The sequence below is a fragment of the Podarcis melisellensis genome, assembly GCF_964234715.1.
Source record: "Podarcis melisellensis genome assembly, chromosome: 8".
Taxonomy (NCBI): domain Eukaryota; kingdom Metazoa; phylum Chordata; class Lepidosauria; order Squamata; family Lacertidae; genus Podarcis; species Podarcis melisellensis.
In genome coordinates this window covers 30,349,815-30,371,839 of record NC_138540.1, presented here as the reverse complement: position 1 = coordinate 30,371,839, position 22,025 = coordinate 30,349,815, and the positions used below count along the sequence as shown (strand labels likewise).

Below are 22,025 nucleotides of genomic sequence, written 5' to 3'. Positions count from 1 at the left end.
TGACATCTTCACAGAAAACTAAGATTACCCAGCAAAACAAAAACCCTCATTTTAAATTTAGAGGCCATTCTTGTCTTAAAATACAGGTTCAGGCACAATCCCCCAACCCACCCCGCAATCAGAAACCACTTTCTTACTCAATAAGAGGCAAGTGCAACAAATTATGGCAAATGGGAGTGAACTGATTTTGGATTAAAAGAGGACGTGAGCTCTAGAAGCTAAAAGGTCTAAGACGCAGGTAATCTCTTTTCCCTGACTTGAACTGAAGCCTCAGCCTCTTGAGGGTGACAAGTTCATATCTTAAAGGCGAAAAGAGGAGGAGGAGCAAAGCACAAAGGAAGCTATTCTGAAACTGTTCTTAACTTGAACCACCACTTTAGCTAATGGGGCCTCCTGCTACCGCCGCCGGAGCACGATTTCTGTTCTTATCCTGAAGCAAAGTTCTTAACCTGAAGCACTATTTCTGGGTTAGGAGAGTCTGTAACCTGAAGCGTATGTAACCCGAGGTACCACTGTACTTCTCATTTACAGAACAGCAACTTTTGGCTGGTTTGTACCCACAACAGGAGAAGCCATTGAGACCTAAAGGTATCTCACACAGACAGATCAAAATTCAAAGGTAGTCCTAAGACAATAATGATGGGGACAGAGCATCAACGTTTTGCCTTACACTGGCTCAGACTCTCCATCCATTTAGCTCAGTATTCTCTATTCTGACCAGCAGTAGTTCTCCAGCATTTTCAGGAAAGAAGTTTTTCATGTCACCTGCTACCTGTTTCTTTCTGTTTAATATGGAGATGCCAGAGATTGGACCCAGTTCTAGCCTGACCCTCTGCACACTGTACCAGACCTCCAGCCCAACCTTTGCCAACCTGGCTCCCTCCAGATGTTGTGGGCTATAATTCCTATTTGCCCCAGCCAGCTGATGGGAGCTGTAATGCAAAACATTTGGGCTGGGGGGCACCTGGCTGGTGAAGGCTGCTCCAATCAGTGCTGCCAATGGCTGACTCTGGGACCTTTTGAAAGCAGAGCAATGGTCTCTTCCCATACTATCTCCAAAATCAGAGGCTGCATATAGTCATCATGGCTAGTAGCCATTGACAGATCTCACCCTCCTCCATAAAATGTGTCTACTCCTCTTTTCAAAGCCGTCTAATCAAGTGGCTATCACATCTTGCTACACTGAATGTCAGAAAGTGTGACGTGTGTGAAGTGGTACATCCTTTTGTTTGTCCTGAATCTCCTGCTAATCAGCTTCACAGGATGACACCCAAGTTCCACTGTTATGAGCAGAGGAGAAAACAGAAATGGCCCTGGCCCCTTAGAGTTCTACTGCGCTCCTCATTGCCCAATACTTCATCGACTTACCTCTTTATAACTAGATTTCACTTCTTCTTGTCTAGCTGTTGCTGAAGATAAACTGGAGATGGACGATATTTGGCTGATGGAGTCCTCACAACCCTGAGAAGATCTGGCTGGGGACTAGTGGAACCAGCAAAGAAAACAAAAGGAGGAAGAGTTGGCAGCATCGCCGTTATCACAGCAGTTGATCAGCTGAATACCATTACACTAAGGAAGGGTTTGCAAGTTACCTGAGAAGCACTCTGCCCTCTTTCAAATGCAAGGTAGTTCAGTTCCATTAAGGACAAAATCTGCAAGCGGAAAGATCAAACATTCATGAAGAGGCAAGTTGCAACTCCATCTCTCCAGAGAAATTTACTCATCAGAAGGCAAGCATGGCATTAGCAATGATATATAAAGGCAGATTAGAGAGCATCCCAATCAGGAAGATTCATCTTGCCTCTCAGGCCCTTTGGGAGTAGAACTGCAACCCTCCCCTGTCAAAAACAAGCAAAAAGTACTTTCAAGAGTTCCTGGCGAGCCACTGTCCTTCCAATTAAGTAAAAAACACAATAACATTGTTTGTTTTCTTTTAAAAAAAATTATAGAGCAGATCAATTTAAGAGGACCACAGAAATGAATACATACTGCATGGATGTCTCGGATATAAAACAGTGGCATTTGTCCACCAAAAGCAAATGGAATTTTATTTTATTTTTAAATGCCCTGGCCAATATTGCTTCTTTGTAATTAAGCAAAATTGGGGTTGTTGTTTTTTTAAAAAAAGAAGTGGTATCTAAGAAGTACCGTAGAATTTAATGCGCACTGCACAGGAGTCTCTTTTGTCCGGTTTTGAATATTTGGGTTGGCTCCATTCTGAAGCAGCACTTCAATGATCCCTTGGTAACCCCAGCGAGCAGCTATGTGAAGAGGAGTGTCTCCTTTCTCGTTGCCAATGTCTAATTTACAAGAGTGGACGTCGTAATAGACTAAAGCCTTGACACACTGGAAAGTTAAAAGAAAGACAAAAGCTGTGATGGTGCACATCACTAAAGCAACGGAACTAGAGACAGAGGACAATTTTGTCATCGTATCTTGCCAGACCAAATCATTCTTATACTACTCATCACTGTTTTTACACTGCATCTTAACACTCTAGTTTATCCTTTAAATTTTCTGGGAACCGCTCTGAGAAAGCAAGTTGTTGGGCAGCCATACCAATGCAGTAAAGTAAAGTAAAGTAAAGTAAAGTAAAGTAAAGTAAGCCACGACACACAAGTCATGGTTGTCTCTCTCAACCCTACCTGGAAATGCTGTTGGGGACTGAACCTGGGACCTTCTGCATGCAAAGCAGGTGTTTCTACCACGCAGCCCACTGCTAATCTGTACATTACATTGCACAAGTTGTATCTGACTAAATCATATACTAGACCCACATGAAATCAATGGACTTAAGTTCGCTGACTTATTTAGGTATGTTGATTTCAATGGGCTTATTTTGTGTATGACTTAGTTGGAGACAACCCCATAACACTATATGCATACTATGTGTAAATGGCATCTGTATGTTATTCCTATAAACATGGCAGCCCAACAGCATAAGGCTACTCCCTTCTACCAAATAGAAAAAAGGAGAAGTGAATTGGCTTGTTATGACTATTTGAATGAGAGAACCTCGTTTACTCCACAATCTGTAAACTCCTTTCATCCAAGAACAGATTGGCAGAATCAGGAAGGTCACACTGTCAACTATACAGGGCAGCACAATTTACCCCAGATTTACTTTCCACAATTTACCCCAATATACTCTCCACAAGGTAAGACAATGACACAGAGGAATGTTCCATGCATGACCCCAAAGCTCTAACAAAGTTTTTACAAAAGAAAGGATTCTCTTGACAGGCTCCTGTTTCTAACCCTCAAGGATCATTCTGAAAAAGCTGAAGGATTACAAGTTTAGAAATGAAATAAAAATTAAAGTGTGAGGCTGCACCCAGACTAAGTTAAGCCCCTTTGAAATCACTTTAAGTGCCCTTGTTTTCAATGGGGCTAAAGTCCACCTTACTGGTTATAGCAATGCCAGGTACCCTGAACACGTTGCTACGAACTACTTACATCTTCATGGCCGTAAGTGCAAGCTAAATGCAGGGGTGTGTTGCCGTTATTGTCCTGGACTTCTGTACTCGCCTTATAGTGCAGGAGGAGAAGCTGAAAAAGGAAAAAAAACCAAGCTACGTTTTTATGTGGCATGCACACATTTCAGTGGGTTAGCAGTGGCAGCTCTAGTAAGTGGAAGAAGCTACAGTACGGTTAAGTCCATACAAATATGTCAAATTGAGTCCCAAAAATTCTGTTTCTAACTTGCATATGTTTGGGATGAAATCTGATGGCTGAACTGTTATACTTGTTCACTTGATATGTTGTGAGCACCTTTGGGCACACTTTTGTGGGAAAGTGGCATACAAATAAAAGTTGACGATGATATAAAGAGCTGGGGGGGCGGAGAATGGGGAATAAATCTTACTGTGGTTCCTTTCAGTTTCTGTGCAAAAGGAATGCATCTCCTCTGCTTAGAAGCAGCCAAGCCTTAATGGCTTGAGAAATAATAATAATAATAATAATAATAATAATAATAATAATAATAATAATAATATGCCGCCCATCTACTGGGTTACCACGGCCACTCTGGGTTGTTTCCCACAAAGTATTAAAACACAAAAAACCTCAAACATTCTAAGATCTCCCCATACAGGGCTGCCTTCTTCTAAAAGTCAGACAGATGTTCATTTCCTTGACATCTGATGCTGCTACCATTGTGGCCAAATTCCTGACTATATAAATACTTCTTATCATGAGCTGCTTAAAACCAATTCAGAGTCATGCCCAAGCTGCTCGGATATTATTTCACTCACTAAACACTGAGATACAAAACAATACAAGGAAGGCTCAGACTCCAGTGCTCTAGGGGAGCCTTGCAGAGCAAAATGCATCCTTGGGGTGAATTAATGCATGATGTCAAATCTCATGAAGGATTCCTTCATTCCCGGGTATCAGTGTGGCTCTACTTCGAAGAGCTTGAAGCAGTAACATCTAGCACTGATCCAGCAAATTTCAAGCAATCAAATCACTTCACATACATTATTCTCAGCTGATTGACATACATACAGCACTCAGCTCATAAAGTGGGCTTTACCAAATCCATTGACTTTTCACATGTTTCACCCACTCTTCTTCCACTGAGCTCTGCCTGACAGTTTTCTCACAATCCTGCCAAGTAAGTTGCACCAAGAGATCCTGACTTCCCTGAGGTCAACCAGGCAGCTTCATGGACAGACAATGGATGTTAATCCAGCATTCCCTGGCCCAAGCCCTAAACTACACTGGATCCCATGCACCTTCTCTCTCTCTCTCTCTCTCTCTCTCTCTCTCTCTGTGTGTGTGTGTGTGTGTTTAAACAAGACTAATTTCATAATGACTGAAACTTTTTTCAGAGCCAAATCTGTCAGCATCAAATTGTCTCCTCCAGAGGAAGCAGTGGAGGATTTCTACTTCATTCATGATTTTTGTTGTTGTTGTTTAAAGAAATATTATAGACCCTCCAGATGGTCAGTATTTTGTGGGAGCTGATGGGAATTGAAGTCAAATAACATATGGAGAAGCCATATTGCTGCAAACTGTAGTGATATATTTTTTATGATGTAGCCGTATATAAATATCTTTTTATATATATATTTTAAAAAACAGCATTCATGGGGGGGAAACCCTCAAATAGCCACCGTTCCTGTCATCAGCAAACGGCCAAGCCATTGCTTTTAATCTACAAGCAATACTGGACTGAAAGGTACATAAAATGTTGTTATTATTACGTAAGATCTGTGCTTACGGTAACATTCTGGTATCCTTTCTGACAGGCGAGGTGAAGTGGCGTTGATCCGTGATAATCCGTCGCATTGACAATGGCTCCTTTGGAGACTAGCAAGTCAATTAAAGATGCTTGCCCTGTGGAGAAAGGTATATAAGCTTCTCAGGCTCAAAATGTCAGCATCTCACAGCGAGGAAAGGAAGTGTCACCCTCTGGGTCAAACTGGGAACTGAACAATCCGCTGCCTCTCCTGGCACTTGCAGGCGCCATATGACAGGCAACTTAGCATTTGCTCGTGGTGATAAGACGCCCCTCAGCTTGTTGGCACATTACTGTTCTAGGTCACAGCTTGGCAGGGGCCTTTCCAGCCATAATGAATGAATCGATCTCAACTCTGGAGAGAGCCAAGTAATGAATTGCTGCGGGTGCACATTATACGTACACAGAAAAGTCATCCTACCTTGGGAAAAGAAGAGGTAACTAAGTGTAACCCCCAAAACCCAATGAAGTTGGCTGCAAATTCTCAAATCAGTTGCCTACACACAGCAGGTGGATGCTGCAGCAATATATTTAATGCTGCAGAAAAGGCGTTCAGGGGAAGCTCCCCAAGAAATAGAATTACAGAGTCAGGAATTTGGAGGAGGCCAAAAGTTATCAAGGCCAATCCACCCCACTGCTGCCTGGGGGTGTGGAGAGTGTGTGTATGAGCTTAACAACACTTTTTTCATTTTTTGGTTAATATTTTGTTAATATTATTTTCATAGAATATAAATGCTGTGTTGATATGTTAATCATATAATACGACTTTTATTTGTGATGTTTCGCCTGTTCTTTAGTGGCTGTTTTGCTAACAAGTGTTTTATGGATTGTAATTGTTTCACTGATGATTTGTTAATTATTCTATATATGATCTAGGCTGAATTAATGATGCTCCATTATGTTCTATCATGTTATTATTATTTATTGTTTGTAAGCCACTTTGCGATTCGTTTGAATGAAAAGTGGCATAGAAACATAATAAATCAAATCAAGCCAAAAAGCAAGATAATCTGGCCACCAGCTCCCATCTGGAATAACCAAAGTCATACAGACTTACAGTTAGGTCTGTATACTGCAGTTTGGTCCTGTAGAGCAAATGATCTCCTTGTACCAAGATTTGTGCTGGGCAGACGTTCAAATCCACTCCAGACCTGGAGTGAAATTCTAATAGCTTTCTAACTGTGCCCCAGAGAACCCCTGAAATCCATGGAAGGTTAACCAGAAGTAGTTGTTGTTGTTGTTGAAGTTGTTGTAAGGAAACGGCTTTATAACAAATTAAACTAGTAGCCCAGCACTCTTTTTCTGACTAGTAGTGGCTCTCAAGCAGAGGTGTTTCCATTCACCCACTCTCTGATAGTTTTAACTTGTAACGCCAGCAGTTGAACCATGTGGGTCTGCCATAGACAAAAGGTCTCTTCTCCATGAGAAGATTAGAACAGGGGACAAAAGACAAGTGCGTTCTTCAATAGCAATTTGAAGTTGTAAATATATGCTGGATGCATCATTACGCTCCTGCTCAGTTTATATGGGAGGGTCCTCAAGGCCTGGCGGCTGCTGTAGGTGAACCTTCAAGAACATCTGAGAATTCTGTGCAACGTGCCGGGTGAAGGGAGGGTCTGTAACAGATGCTCAGGGACTCCTCAGAAGACAATGGTTTGTAGAGAGTGGGGAATCAGAAAACTACTGCCATAATCCATGAGCTGCAGCGCTTACCACATATTGCAGCTATATGAAGCGGAGTGAATCCCCGGTCATCTCTAGAAAACGGTGTCACAATGGAAGGATCGTTCAGCTTCCTTAAAGTAAAAAAAAAAGTCATCCTTAACAAACAGAACACAGGCAAGCAAAGGATAGTGTATGTTTCACACGGCTGCCTTGTTTAAAATCACCAAAGAACATGGCGACAAGTGAGCAGCCTTGCATGGCTTGTCGTAAGGTCACCAGCTGAATCTGGTCTCAACACTGAACTCGCTAGCACCTGTTCTCTTCGCCTCAGTTCCTCCCACCCGTATAATGGAAATAATAATAACAATCTTCCTTACAGAGCTCTTGTATGTTTACTGAATAGCTGCTGTGATGGCGGCAGACGGGTGTCTCTGGGAACAACACTGTGCCATGACTTAGTGCTGTTCCCCGGGAAATTTTGTCCAAGGAACAAGGCTGAAGCAGGAAAGCTACAGCCTGAATAGTCAGCAAAGCTTTTTTGCTGTTAGAAAAGGTCAAGGGGGGGGGGGGAATAAAGCTTTATAAGCCGCTTTGCTCACTTTGCACTTAAGGTGAGTAGAAAAGCCAACCACTTTAAATTCCCCTCTCTCACCACCAAACATTCATGGTAGTTAATTGGCTGAAACATTGTCTGCCATCACCAAAGCAGGGTGTAAACCTGGTTCACCTATGGCTTGGCAAACTGTTGCCTTGACTTTGCATCTAAATTGATAAAACATGGTTTGGGCTCCTTGGAACAACATTGGGATGTTGCTTTGCCCTCAGAGGTTGCTGCTTGAGAGAGAATTCAGAGATTCTTCGGGGATTGGGGGAAGGAACCACACAAACCATGGTTTGGAGTCTACACTGCAGTTCGCACAAACCATAGTTTAGGGTTATGTCTCAACCAGCTCACTAGCAACATAGTTCCCAATTATGCTTTGAAAAAGTTTTGAAAACTTTGAAAACACAACCCTTACCCAGAAACCAGCTTCTCACACTTATCACAGAAACAGAGTGGATGGCACATTTTTTGCACAGTGTCCTTATCGTTGTCCCCTTGGCTTAACAAGCGCTCTGCTTCTTCCTGGTTGCCTGAAGCAACATGCTGCAAAGAAGGGCAAAAGGTGAGACAGACACTGGGGCCAAATTCAGAACCAAACAGATGGAGGTGAGGTGCAGGAGAAGGCAACAGAAAGGTGAATATGAATTGGGGTGGATTCATACATTACAGAAACCTAGATCTGCATAGGTCTCCCAGCAGCATCTTCTGGAATGCAACATAGAAGCAGAACCATGGCCAATCCTAAAAAGGTGCTACAACTGGTAATATCACACTCCTCCTCTCTACATCATGGCAAAAAATGGATCAGCCAATGTTATTTCAATCCTAAACACTATCCAGAAGCCAAACTGAAGTAGGTCTAGATACCCCATATCATCCTGGAGCAGCTTGGTCACAGCCTACTTGACCATTTTGATGGCTGAAAGATCCTGGCAACCCTGACATCAGGGTTTTGTTTTTAACTATTTTTAGATGTTTTTATTGTGTCATTTTATTATTGACATGTTTGCTGCCCTGGGCTCATTAGGGAGGAAGGATAGGATATAAATTTAATAAAATAATAATATTGTCATCTAACCAGCCAGCATTTTCTCCCAACTCTTAATCATAATATACAGGCTCTGACTGGACATGTTATTGGCTGTGCAAAACCAACTACCTGGTCTGTTTGAATTATCAATAACTGAAATATCCAATAAAAGCTAAACTGGGGGGGGGGAATGAACATCTCCTTCACTCACTCTAAAACAAAAGCAAAATCATGGAAAGATTAAGATATATTTTAAGGGGGGTGGAACCTTCAAAACATTGAGCTGTTACAAGGGTTCTAAACTTTCTTAGAATGGAATGTAGTTTTTCTTCTCAGAGCTGACATAATATTCATGCAATCCAAACCTGAAACAAGCAGTCTATCGGGGTGTTGGACATCTGAGACAGTAAATTCATTCTTTGTCTTAAGAATAGCTTCTCACTAAATCCTTCAGATCCCTGTGAGGGGGAAAAGAACCTACCATCAATTTATTCCTGGCATAGCATACAACACTGAATTGATCAGTTCAACACAACAAAGTCTATTTTCAAGCCAAGCTCGACAACTTAAAATTGATGCCCATTATCTGATTATACCAAGTAAGATATTTTCAATTATTTTATTTGTTTAAAAGGCCTATTCCCTGCCTTTACATGTACAAAGAAGAACTAAAAAGAAAAACACTAATAACAATACAGTGGTACCTCGGGTTAAGAACTTAATTCATTCTGGAGGTCCGTTCTTAACCTGAAACTGTTCTTAACCTGAGGTACCACTTTAGGTAATGGGGCCTCATGCTGCTGCCGCTGCCGCCGTACAATTTCTGTTCTCATCCTGAAGCAAAATTGTTAACCCAAGGTACTACTTCCAGGTTACCGGAATCTGTAACTTGAAGCATTTGTAACCTGAAGCGTCTGTAACCTGAGGTACCACTGTAATAAGGTTAGAATGAAACTGAATTAAGGCCACGTAATACCATCAATAAAAAACAAAGCAAAAGCAGCGATATATATAGAAGAGCAGAGGTTGCAGTTTCATAAGAAACGTGGCCAAATAAACCAATGTTAAACTGGCTCCAGAAAGTCACCAACGTTTACACCAGGGGACAGCTGGTGCCTAGAAAGCACATATGAGAGTGGTTTTCTGCTTGACCTATAATAATAATAATTTTATTATTTATATGCTTTCTAGGCAGCAGTCCATGCAGTTGTCCCCTTGCCCCATTCTTTTCCCAGGGAAAATCTGCTCTTTAACAATAAATTGGAACAAATGGCAATCCGCAGAAAACCTGAACTGCCAATTGCTTCTACTGAGCACTAAAGAGCAGTTTTCCCCAGGGGAGAGCAGCAGGACAAGGGGAAGTGTGGATACAAGTGTCTCTGAGGAGAGTATTCTGTAACAAGCCCACCACTATAATCACCACCCATCTAACCTCTGGTGCTTATCATGTTACTATATAATGCAGCCATATTGTGCCACAATAAATGTTTATATTATAAGTACTTCCCAGTCCTCTCAAGAGGCAAAAGAAATGTGGCAAAAGTGGTGTCTGTAACAATGTGATTTACAGGCAGATTGAGGTGCCAGCTTAACATTCCTGAGGAAAGTAGTTCCTATGTTTTTAGGGCCCTGGAATCATATAAGCCATTCCTGCCTCCCCTGTGCTCAGTTTAGTGGTACAAAGCACTGCCTGCGTATATAAGGCAGTATGGTCTTCACTCACTTGGAGAATGCACCACCTGAAATTGTATATGTGCAGTGATTTGTTTTTAGTTGCCCTGCCATGTGAGTTATGGTGTGTGTCAAAAATTTCCAGCCAGAAAATCTGGTTTCTCTCCCACACCAACAAGGTCACCCCGCAAGGGTGTGATGCATACAACCTCCAAATATGGCAGCAACAGTGGTGTGTAAAACTGAATGAGTGTATAGTTCGAGCCCCATACAAACAGTGGAGCACATTCACACTGGCCCTATTTCCTAGCTTTATCTGATGTGGTCCAATTACCATTGCTACGTCAGACCATCCCGGTATGACCAAATGGTCCTTTCCCACTTGATTACTTCCAATCACAGGGCTCTGGCCTCCACTGGTAACTATGGCGGCTTGGGATAAGGCCTACTAGCCTGATGGAGTAAGGTAACAAAAGGGCCATAAATTAGAATGTGGTTCAGGAATGACAAGAGCTGAATGATAGAGCACATTTTGCATGCAGAAGATCCTGAAATTCAGTTGCTAGTAACAAAACCAGGGAGCTTGTGATGGTGAAGACCGTTGAGAATATCTGCCAGTCAAAGTGGACCACACTGAGCTAGAGGAACAACTAGCCTGTAATCTACTAAAGATTAGGACTAGACTGGAGAGCAGGTTTAAGGAAGAGCCCAGTTTCTTTTGTACACATTTTGTATGATTAGAAAGGACTCAGTGAAGGTAGTGCTTATATTTTGAGCACAAACCTGTTTGTCTGCACTCATACTATGGTTTCCTGCTGCTTATTCTGTTTCATTGTTTCAGTTTCAATTTCCAATGCAGCTTGGGTTTAGCCATTTTGAGTGGTTTTTCATCTTATAAAAGTAGAATATAATTACCCCAAGCTAAATAGTTCCATGAACCTGGTGCCAACTCCCCTAACCATCTGCTGTGCTGGCTGGGCCTGATGGGAGTTGTTCAACAAGGCACCAGGTTAGCATCATATCAAACATACTGGTGATATACACACAATTGGGACCTGCTATATGAGGCAATGTTTCTTTCCTCCAACAAGGGACACTCCTGTTCATGGTCCTAGCCAGCTCTTCCTTCCAAGCAGCACACTCCACTGCCCCCACCAATTTCTCCCTCCAACAAGCAGGTGGGGGACTCATACTGCTCTTCTCAGATTTGAGGGGACCTTGAGCAAATGGTCCTCTCTTGGACTGCCTCTACTGGTGGTGGGCTCTAAGAGGTTTTACCTGGCTTTGGTACCAGCACTTGACAGCAGGATCTAACTACTCTTTTGTTTCCCACAATGCTGCAGAACATGACCTGGAGCACAGTAGAAATTAAAAGGATGCCTTGATCACATCATCTGGCACTGTATGCCTAGGAAGAAGAAAAAAGTAGGGGAGAAGGGTGGAGCAGGCATCAGCTGTGGGTTCTGCTAGGGTGATGGAACCCAATGCTCTGGCTCCTGCACTAGGGCAGAGATACCTGTAATTTCAGGGATTCTGTACAGCTGCCACTGGATTATTTAAAGCTTTACTTTAAATGCTTATTGCTATTTGCTCTGGTAGAGGCTTCAATGTTTTCTTGATGGAGCATTTATAATTTCAAGAGGAGCGCTCCCAAGGCAGCATATAATTTAAGAAACTGGAACAGGATAAGTATCAGTGATTTAAACATTAATGTTGTAGGACTCCTGTTTGTTCTCCACAGCAAGCCATCCTTGCACAATTGATGTAGTCAGAAGACACTGTCCTACGATGCTACATGCTGAAGAGCAAGGGCACGTGGCTTCAGCTTTCCAAACAAGAGTCAAGTGCCCCTGAGATTGCCACATTTATGCCTGGGATTATGCAACCCACATAAACTATTGTACATATGACCCAGGTTTGCCGTAGCTCAGTGGCTGAGCCCCTGCTTGGCATGTACAAGGCCCCAGGTTCAGTCCCCAGTAGCACCTGCAGGTAGGACTCAGGAGGGATTACCAAACCTGCCTGAAACCCCAGGGAGGCAGTGCCAGTCCTTGAAGACAATGCTGGGGTGGCAGACTGGTGTTCTGACTCTGTATTAAGCCAATCCGTGTACTATTGTACTCTGCTGTTCCCATTGCCCACATGCTTGAATTTACAGCTTGTGCACTGTAGCTCTAGACTGCAGTGGGTACTGAGCAGGAAAGGCCCTGCTGGTGGCTTTTTTCAAAGGGATCTGCCAGGCAGTTTTAAAGAGATTTTTTCCCAAGTGTTAAGCGTCAACCCTTTCCTTTTTCACTCTCGTGAAGGCGGCATGCTAGAGAGCAGTGTTTCAAGTTGCACTTCAGCAATAGGGATAAGCACTGACTGGTCTGCCTAGGACAATTTTCTACAAGTGCCTCAGAGAAAAGGCAACTGATGCCACAAAACAGTGACAGGAGCTGGGGGATTAACACTGTATCCAGCAGGCAGGGTACTAAACACCATGGCAGCATACATCTGTGAAGGAGGGCCATAGCTCAGTGGCAGAGCACATGCATTGCATGGGATAGGAGGGCCCAGGTTCAATCCCAGCATCTCTTCATAGGGCTTGTGAAGACTCCCATCTCGAACCTAAGAGTTGCTATCACACTGAAGCTAGATACACCAATAATTTGATCAGGGGAGGCGGGGAGTGAAGGCAGCTCACCATGTTCTTGTATACTTAAAATCCAGGTATGCCCTCTTGTGAAGACGGAAAGTAGGGACCCCAATTCAAACAGTAAAAGTGCTTTAAAAATCCCTACTGATGGCTTACCTAGGCACTTTCCTATCCCACTGAATTCCATTAGCAAATGGGAAAGAAGACCAGCTGCCCCCCAACCCTGCTTTGCATGTAACTGAACTGATTAGGTTTAAATGTGTGCCCGACAGTGTGTCCAATTTGGGTCTAGAAATCCACAGTCAAGGTCTCTTAAATAATTTGCCTGCCACACACAGTAAAGCTGCATTCTTCAAACTCGAGAGAACTTAAGTCTGAAATCTTGCACCAAGAGATGTCAGTGCAACGTCAGAAGATTCTCCTTCCATATGAAGAGTCTGACAGTAAAAAGCTATTGAGACCTAAGCAGCACAAAAGCAGCTTAGAAGCATCCAGGTATGTATTTAGGTAAAATTGCCAGCAAGAAAAGGCAAACTAACTTTAAAGACAGAAAAGCATTTTTGTTGTTGTTTCAAAGCAGCTTTACTTTAAAGAACACACACACATTTGTCATCCAAGTTCATTTATGCCTTTTATTTTACAAAACATAGCAAGTTGCTGTAGTCTTAACATCTCTGCCCAGATCTTTTCTGTTAACAAGGTGGGTAACTGATATTAAAGAGTTCAAACTTCCTTCAGATCAAAGACTGAAATATAAATGTGGGCTTTTATTTTTTATTTTTATCCCCCTCCTCTTTTTGGACACAAACTTTTTTCTTTTCTTTTTTTACATAGTAGTTAGGAAGCAAGACTTGTGATACACATTTGCTTTTTTTTTTTTTAATATAAAAAAGGAGTCGCCAAGTGCCACAAATCTGCTTAAAAGATTTTACCACTGAAAGAGCCAAGTGAAAAATGCTGTAAAACAATTTTAAAAAGCAGATTTTGTGATGTGTGTCCCACAGTAGGGCCCCCACCCCCTTCTATATCAAGCCCCACAGACAGAGCCATTAAGCAGCTAAGTTCCATTTCTTGGCAGCTGGATCAGGTGCAGGTTTCATTGTGGTACCAAGTTCACATCCTTCAGCCTCCAGATCAGAGCGGGAGCACCTAGTTTTGGAAGGTTAAAATAAAGTCCGAGGAAACTACACTGACCAAAGGATTTCTGCAGCATTTCCACCTGTTTCATGGCCACATCCATTGCCCACATTTAAACCAGTATTGTACCACTTTAACAATGGCTCGCCCAAAAAATGCATCCTGGGAACTGTAGTTTGATAAGAGTTCTGAGAGTTGTTGAACACCCCATTCCCCCTCAGAGAGCTACAATTCCCAGAATTCCCTGGGAAGAGAGTTATTGTTAACCCACTACGGAAATTGCAGCTTGGGGGGGGGGGGAATAGGAGATCTCCTAAAAACTCCTGATACTTAACAACAGTTCCCAGAATTCCTTGGGAGAAGCCATGACAGTTTAAAGTGGCTTAATGGTGCTTTCAATGCCTTGTGCAGATGTCGCCCACATTTACTTAGTGCATGTTCTGTTCTTACAGGGCTCTCCTGGTGATCTCCCATGCCAATTCCTGGAGAGGGCAACAGCTACTTAGCTTCAGCAATGCTACAGGTCTGTTTCCTGAATTCTGAAATGTTAGGCATGGTATTTATTTTTTTTACTGACAAAAGGGATCTAATTGTATCCCACTGCTATAATTTTGGGCATTGTCTATTCTAAATATGCCAACACTTGGAGACAAATGGTGGAGTGAATAGAAGAGCATGGGTGTGCTTATGCACATACAAGCTATAAGGCACAAGATGCAGGAATTGTATCTACAGCTCATACTCCGTGTCCTTCAAATAAAGCTGAGCAGGAGTCTACCAGGGCTCAAGATTGTCCTTTTTACAAGCCCCTTTGAGCAATGGCTCAAGTCTGCTTACAGAGACCTTTAAGCAATGTGCACAGGCAAACAGTAAACTGTTGCAAATAAGATGTACGTCCAGAAGGTGCTCCTATTACAATCACAGCTGCTGAAAATTGCAGTTATCAAGCCAGACTTTATGCTGCAACCCCTATTAAAGTGACTTACTGTTGGCCTGTCCGAGAGGTTTCCTTGACGGATGTATTCTATTGCAGCCTCAACTGAAGTCAGGCAGTATCCAAGTTCATCCTTTGCTGAGCTGCAAAACCTGAAGTTCTTGATGTAACTCAAGTTTGCCATCCTAGACAGAAAATAAAATACCATATAAGGCTTCCAAGACATTACTCAAGAAGTGGAGATGACTGAGAAAGGTCACTTAAAATTGCATGCACATCTAATTGGGTCCTCAACTTCCAATCACTAATGCAAGATCAAAACATTTATCCTATCTCCCACAGAGAGCCCCTCATCATCCACAAGTTTAATTTATTCTGAGTGGGTTTCAATGCTTGCAGGCACAATATTTAGGGAGGAAAGAGTAGGGTGCCTGTTCCATTTTCAGAATGCACACAGCTGATCATGAAAGGCTCTTGAATAAACAGAAAGCCATTAAGACAACATGTTATTATTAATCCACACTTTTTCTGCAGTTTGATCCTGCATACTTCCAATTACAGGATATGTTTTGATCTCTGATACTATTGAACTCCCAGCCCCAACAGAACCAGAAATGGCATTCTTGGATTGGCAGTCAAAACTGACAAGCTATAAAAAGGCTTTATTTTCTAGCAGGTTACCACCACAAAAAGACATGCCATTTGTATTGCAAGGCCCTGTCCTGGGATGCAAGCTGTGCAGTGCTTTGTTTCAAATAGCCACACATTTACAAAAGGACACAACACGTGCACGTTCAAAACACACAGATTAAAAAAAAAAATCAGCCCTGCGTTATAACTGACGTCCAAAAACATAAGCACATTTGTTAAATGCATGTAATCCCGGGAAATGGCACGTTGCTAATACAACAGGTCTGCTGTAAGCATTTACATTTTTAGTTCCCATTTGCATCTTACTAATGTAACAACCAAGGTCTATTTTGTGACAGATGTTAGTACCCTACACATTTTTCAGATCTGTGAGATTTCAGATTTGTGATACATGCTGTCCAAGCAAGGCAAGTGATTTCCAAAAGCAGCAAAATATTAAATATTCACACCCAAAAGGAGTTTCTACTCAAATGGCAATAAGAGGACCAGGTTGAACATTTCTGACTCAGGATGCCTCTCGATTGGAGTCTCTGAAACAGCCACCAGTTAGAAGCACTCAGCTGTGCAGTGTTATTATGCCCATGTCCAGGGCAATGCAATCATAGAATTGATAATATGTGTTTTTGGTCCTTGACTCAAACTACTATTTCAAGTCCAAAGCAAGTCACAATGCTTCTCACAGTTCTGCTATAAAACCTCAGAACACAGAAGCATCCAATTAAGGCTTTGCTCAGGAGACAGGACTGTACTGCAACGGTCATTTCCTAGTGAACAGCTAGTACAGACTTCAAATTATCCCATAAACCAAATGTAGGCTGGGCTTTAAGACTGAAGTCAGATTCTGCATCCAATTTATTTGGAGCGGGTTTGGCTCCAATACTGCAACATGTGATTTCTTAATCACATTTGGAAATAGAACCAAACACTTAAATCAGCTATGCAATCATCTGGATAAGTGGAGCTACCCAGAGTCACAAACCAGACCCCTTCGCATCCCGAAACACAATCAATATTGGGCCGGGGGGGGGGGGGCAGCTGGCAGCTGATGGCCATCCTAGCTTACAGACTCCATGACTTCAAGCAATGCTAGAAACCTTTCAGCACTCTGCCTTGTTTAGCGCTCTTGCAGCAGAGAAGTAACACTCAGGAGCAAAAGGAGACTTGTCACATACCAGTTTGGAATCTCCGTTTTCACAAGAAGGTACAGCAGGACTGAGAGAAGGTCATCTGCACACATGGTCTCCATGTTAACTGAAGTGGGGAGGAAAAAGTGGAGTCACATTTCTATGCTAGTGATAGTGCCTAAATGCTTCTAATTAGGGCTGCAGTGTTTAGAAAGCTTTCGGCAGACTAAAGGTGCTGCCACCACAATTGATCAGCAGCAGTTTTAAAATCCAGAAGCTTCAGGCACATCTTGAAGGCATGCCCTTTGTGTGAAACAAAGAAATACAGCAGGCACTCCTAAACACAAGGTAGTTCAATTTAAAATCCTACACAGATATAACCAGTTCCTTGAAGTCTTTTACTCATTTCCAAGCCATCTTTCTGGGTAAAAGGAAGAAAAGACCAGCCCAACAAGTGCCAGGGACAATGGTCTAAGTACTGTCTGAATTATACCTTCTATTCTAGCCCTTTCAAGCTGGGGAGTCTCAGAACAAGCCCTGCCATACACCCTGGAAAAGTATTTCAGATGCCTCAGTTCAAGGGAAAGCACTAATTTCCAAGTGACAAGAAAATTTGTTGTTGTTGTAAACATTTGTATACCACTCTTTATCTGCAGATCACAGGGTGGTTCACAACATAATACAAAACAAGGACACAAAATACATGATAAAACAAGAACAGACCAATAAACACCTGAAAACAAGCACCTGAATGTTACATTTCAAGGTTCTGCTCACATGCACCCATTTAAAAGCTTATGAAGATGGCTTTTCAAAGCACAGAGAGGTGATCTATTGAAACCATTATTACATTGCCATGGTTACAGACCTCTTTGGCTAGGAGACTGCATTATGATTTGAACCACTTTGCGCAGACAGAGGAGCTTCTGTTGTGGGGAGGTGCACTTATTCAGCTGGCCCAGCTCTCGCTTCGCACGAGGAATGTTGAAGCTGTGAAGTGTGGTCAAAAGAAAGGAGTACTTAGCACATACACCAGGCTTGAGCAGTAGCAACAGTGACTGTCGAAAAGTGGGCACCTATTTCAAACCATACCAACTTCTACCCCTACATTCAGCATAATTCAGGGTTGCCAAATGACCAAGGAGAAGAGAAGGTGGTCTGGCCTGTTCTGATGACTTTTCATTCACAAAGCTGAGCAAATGAAGCTCTTTACAACAGAGATAAGACACTGCTGCCTACTATGATCTCCAGATCCAGCTGCTCCTGAAGCCACAAATACAGGAAGTAAGCTGAGGAGTCAGCAAACTCCAGCACAAACATATTGATAAAAAACTCGTGTTGCTTATCAACATATTGATAAGCTCCTGTGCGCACATCCCTAGGGTGCAGTTCTACAAGCTCTCTTCCATATGCTGTTGCCGCAGAAGTACTATCCCTTGGGATTTGTCTAGAGTCCAGCGTTGCCGTCAAGCCCTTCCAGTTACACGTGCTGACAGCAGAACTCATCTTCTCCCTTTCCTACTTCTCCATTCAGTAGCACCAAGGGCATATGGGCAACAACCCACTTACCTGCATATTTGTTTTTGGTAAAGCGGCAAAGAGTACACAGATTCACAGCATGCAAAGAGCAGCAGCCATATATCCCTTACCCAAGTTGCTGGTTCCCCCACTCGCCCACCCCAAAAAAACCTGGTGGAGCTTTTAAGATTGTCATCTCCATGCAGCGCACCTGAATTCAGGCTTAATACCCAGGTCCTTCTGTTGCAGATCTTGTAAGCTTCTTGTAATTTTGTTGAAAGCTGCATCCTGGTTGACAAATACAAATGAAGCCATTTTAGAAACACAACAAGCTGCTCTCTTGGCTATATCTTGAGACTTTTGAAGATCAGGTATGGGGGAACTTTGGCCCTCCAGACATTGCTGAACTACAGCTCCCAGAATTCCTAGCCAGTGGCCATGCCTGCTGGGTCTGATGGGAATTGTAGCAATAAGTGGAGGGCCGAAGAGACCATCCAGTAGATGAGTACATAGAGCATAGGAAGCTGCCTCAGTATATCAAGCTTGGTCCATCTAGCGCTATATTGTCTACTCTTGATTCTCCAGGTTTTCAGGCACCTTCTACCTACTCCTTTCTAACTGGAGATGCTAGGGACAGAACATGGCATCTCCTACATGCAAAACAGGTGCTCTATCACTGAGCTATGGGGTTAAGGACAGATAGTCCAAGTGTTTTTCCTTTAAAATACATGTAAGCAATGGTCAGAAATGTCTACATGCACCTTGAGGCAAAAGCCTTTTGATCAAAATGTACCCTTTCCGTAAGTGCTATGATAAGCACCTTATATTCTGGCGCTGGAAAAGTAGGCATTCGAATGGCCAAGGGAAAGCGACACCTACCTCACTCGCCTCGATAGTCCCCACATATTTAAAGATCAGGTCATATAGAGCATGGTGGATGTACATCTGAAAGACAAATAAATAAATTGAACCGGAGATGCCCGTGAGTTTACGGAATTCCCACTAACAAACAACCCACTACTTACATCCACAGCTTGCTTCATCAGATTCATCTGAGGCTCCTGCTTGGCAAGCATCCTCTAAGGACACGAGAGAGAGAAAAGGCAGTGTTAACAGGCACTGTCTGGGGAAGGGGTAGAAAATTGTATTTAACACACACACACACACACACACACAAACCATTTCATACTCACAAGGTGCGAGTCTCTCAATAATTGCTGAATACATTTGGTGTAGAGGGCATTTACAGAATCCTGGAGACCCAAAAGAAGGACATTATGAAGCACAAAAGCCTGGGCTCAGATGTCACATTAAATCACAAGAGACTCAAGTTCACAAACTCCCACTTCCCCAGACCAGTATAGCTGCCAGGTGGAGCTCAGAAGTTTTCGCTTAACGACAGCTTGTCGTGCTGTCCAAAGTCTGGTTAACTCATGGTTTGTTTCACACAAAACAACTTGTAAACCATGGCACAAGCAGCTGTGGCTAAGCAGAAACAGAACCAAAGCTTATGGACTCACTGAGGTCAAAGTAGAGGAACAGGGAGCACCTGAAGCTTGCTGCAGCTCACTCTTTGTGAGCTATGGTTCAGTGTGCCATCCTAACTGGGCCACTGCGTCAACATGTCTAGGTTGAGGGCCCTTGCAGGGATGGGGGTGGGGGGAAGAACATTATAGAAAGACATGAGGAGAGTCCAAGTTGTTTAACTGGGTGGAGTGCCAGTGCATTCTTTGAGGAGGTACAGGTTCCAGATTAATCTTCCAAAGGTTTAGTTCATGTGGGTACAGAGCACATTTGAATCAAGTAGGTTACTGTGCTTTATTTATTCTAGAGTTGCACTTGAGCCATTCTCTTTATGAAGTAATCTAGCAGCGAGCAGTAACTAAAGCTGCAACTCAATTTTTAAAAAGGTATCTGAAATGGGTTAATCTACATTGATTTGCATATAGCTACAGATTTGCATATACATAAACTTTTGAAGCAATATGTACTTTTTTTTAGACTATGCGTACATGGCACAGAAAAGCCATTCTTCCTGTGTTAAGAAATGGGAGGTTTCTTGCAATAGGCATTTGCAACAGACTAAGAAGACTGAAAACAGAGATACTGACTATGTAGTGCCGCAGGATTTTCCTGTCATGATCCTTGAAAGTCCTGTGGAAAGATGCAATGGCTTTATCAAACTTTTCAGCATGTCTCCCCAAGAACTCTCTCACATCTTCAACGTTTTTCAGGGAGTAAGAGTTTGACGGCGTTGAGGATTGTTCTGAAACGGAGGGCAGTTGTCAGTGCACAGAAAGATCTGCAGTTCCTCCTAGCATTAGCAGCAGTTCCTTATTTATTGATTTATTTATGTTGCCAGATGCAAAAAGTCATGGCAAGAAACCAGGACTCCCATATTTATTGCTGACCTCTTAACTCTTTTCCTGGCTTCTGAAGAGTCATTTCTTCCAGGAAATGATAATCAGGATGAAAATCCTTCATGCAAGCCTGCTAGGGTGATCTAGCTCTCATCCTTGTCACCTTATGAAAGGCTTCTGACCTTGCTTTCTAGACCACATAAGCTGTCTGCTCATGGTATATGAAGCTCCTGAAAGAAGTGTTATTGCCCAAGGCTAGCCCTACCATTAGGCAGAGTAGGGTAGATACATCAGGCAGCAGAGGGTGGAGTGGCAGTGATAGCCACCTAGCCTGTTTCCTCTTGGGTACCTGCCATGTACCTCCTGCTGCCCCCTCCAGTGTGGTGGAAGGCATTGCATTGTCACCAGTGTTGGAAAAAAGGTTCAATTGCCAGTCCAATCCAATTATGTACATAGAATGGAGCAGCAGAAGGGAAAATGGGACTCTCCTGCCATCTGCCTCAGGCAGCAAAATACCTAGAGTTGGCTTTGTTGAAGTCCAAGGGCTGGCTGAGAAGAGCACTACTACTCACCTTCACTCTCATTTTTTTCTAGCGCATGAGCAATACAAAGGATGCTGAAACTCTCTTCTCTTTCATTGTAGAAAGTTTCCTCAAAAAGAACAGGCACTGAGCAACGAGGGCTGAAGCCAGCCCCAAGGATGATCAAGCTTCCTTGTATGAAGACTTCCTAAAGGGACAGGAGGAAGGGAAAGGCAAATGAAAAAAGATCAATACCAACGTGAGCAGTACGCAAGCAGAACAATTATTTAGGAATAGTGGTTAGTCATGCAGATTTTGAGAAAGATAAGAAGGCTTCTCGAAAGCAAGACAGGTGCAATCCAAAGGTTAAAACACACTACAGTACTCCGCTTTTGAAATGGTATTGCAGAATTGATTTTTTAATGTTTGGTGGAAGGGCAAGATTGTCCATCAGTTTTAGAGTAAGAAGCCTTCGCTGTTTAAGGTCTTAAGCATTACTGTTGTATTCCTTTAGAATTCATTTATTCCACTGAACTTCATGAGGCTGCAGAGTAGGCTGATGCCCCCACCACTCTCAATGCAAGACTGCACTAGATCCCTGTCCTTAAAACACTTTTTGTACCTTTCCATTCACAGTTTGAAAGTTTTCTTCCACAGACTTCAGAACGTAGGAGTCAAACTGGCAAGCTGAGATGCTGCTGCTTGAAAGACTTCCTTTGCATGGAACTAGCACCTAAAGAAGTAGTAAGCATGGAGTCAGGTGCATGCATGTACACACACAAAATGGATAAATCCTAAAAGTATTAATATTTTGCCAGATCACACTATTTTAAGATGCCAAGTTTTGAAATCAGGCAGTAATGTAGTTCAAATCAAGAAGCTATTACTCATTGGGAGGCGCTCTTCAATCACCACAAATGAGGTGCAGTG

General features: G+C 42.7%; 1 protein-coding gene across 7 annotated transcripts in view; it reads right to left on the bottom strand.

Moving 5' to 3' along the window:
• Positions 1-22,025, bottom strand: part of ANKRD27 (ankyrin repeat domain 27) — a 55,655-nt gene that overhangs the window by 23,091 nt on the left and 10,539 nt on the right. For 6 of the 7 annotated variants that reach the window (XM_081924009.1, XM_081924012.1, XM_081924010.1 and 3 more), the window contains exons 3-20: positions 21,718-21,828; positions 21,147-21,303; positions 20,326-20,480; positions 19,408-19,467; positions 19,240-19,293; positions 19,094-19,159; positions 18,426-18,502; positions 17,565-17,686; positions 16,745-16,823; positions 14,974-15,106; positions 8,907-8,999; positions 7,927-8,054; positions 6,956-7,038; positions 5,225-5,340; positions 3,457-3,549; positions 2,149-2,346; positions 1,593-1,652; positions 1,369-1,482 (exon numbers count right to left, since the gene is read on the bottom strand). In XM_081924009.1, the coding sequence (XP_081780135.1) occupies positions 1,369-1,482; positions 1,593-1,652; positions 2,149-2,346; positions 3,457-3,549; positions 5,225-5,340; positions 6,956-7,038; positions 7,927-8,054; positions 8,907-8,999; positions 14,974-15,106; positions 16,745-16,823; positions 17,565-17,686; positions 18,426-18,502; positions 19,094-19,159; positions 19,240-19,293; positions 19,408-19,467; positions 20,326-20,480; positions 21,147-21,303; positions 21,718-21,828 (1,899 nt within the window). Of the gene's footprint in view, positions 1-1,368; positions 1,483-1,592; positions 1,653-2,148; positions 2,347-3,456; positions 3,550-5,224; positions 5,341-6,955; positions 7,039-7,926; positions 8,055-8,906; positions 9,000-14,973; positions 15,107-16,744; positions 16,824-17,564; positions 17,687-18,425; positions 18,503-19,093; positions 19,160-19,239; positions 19,294-19,407; positions 19,468-20,325; positions 20,481-21,146; positions 21,304-21,717; positions 21,829-22,025 lie in introns of those variants that run through there. The other variant, XM_081924014.1, reaches the window with a different exon arrangement.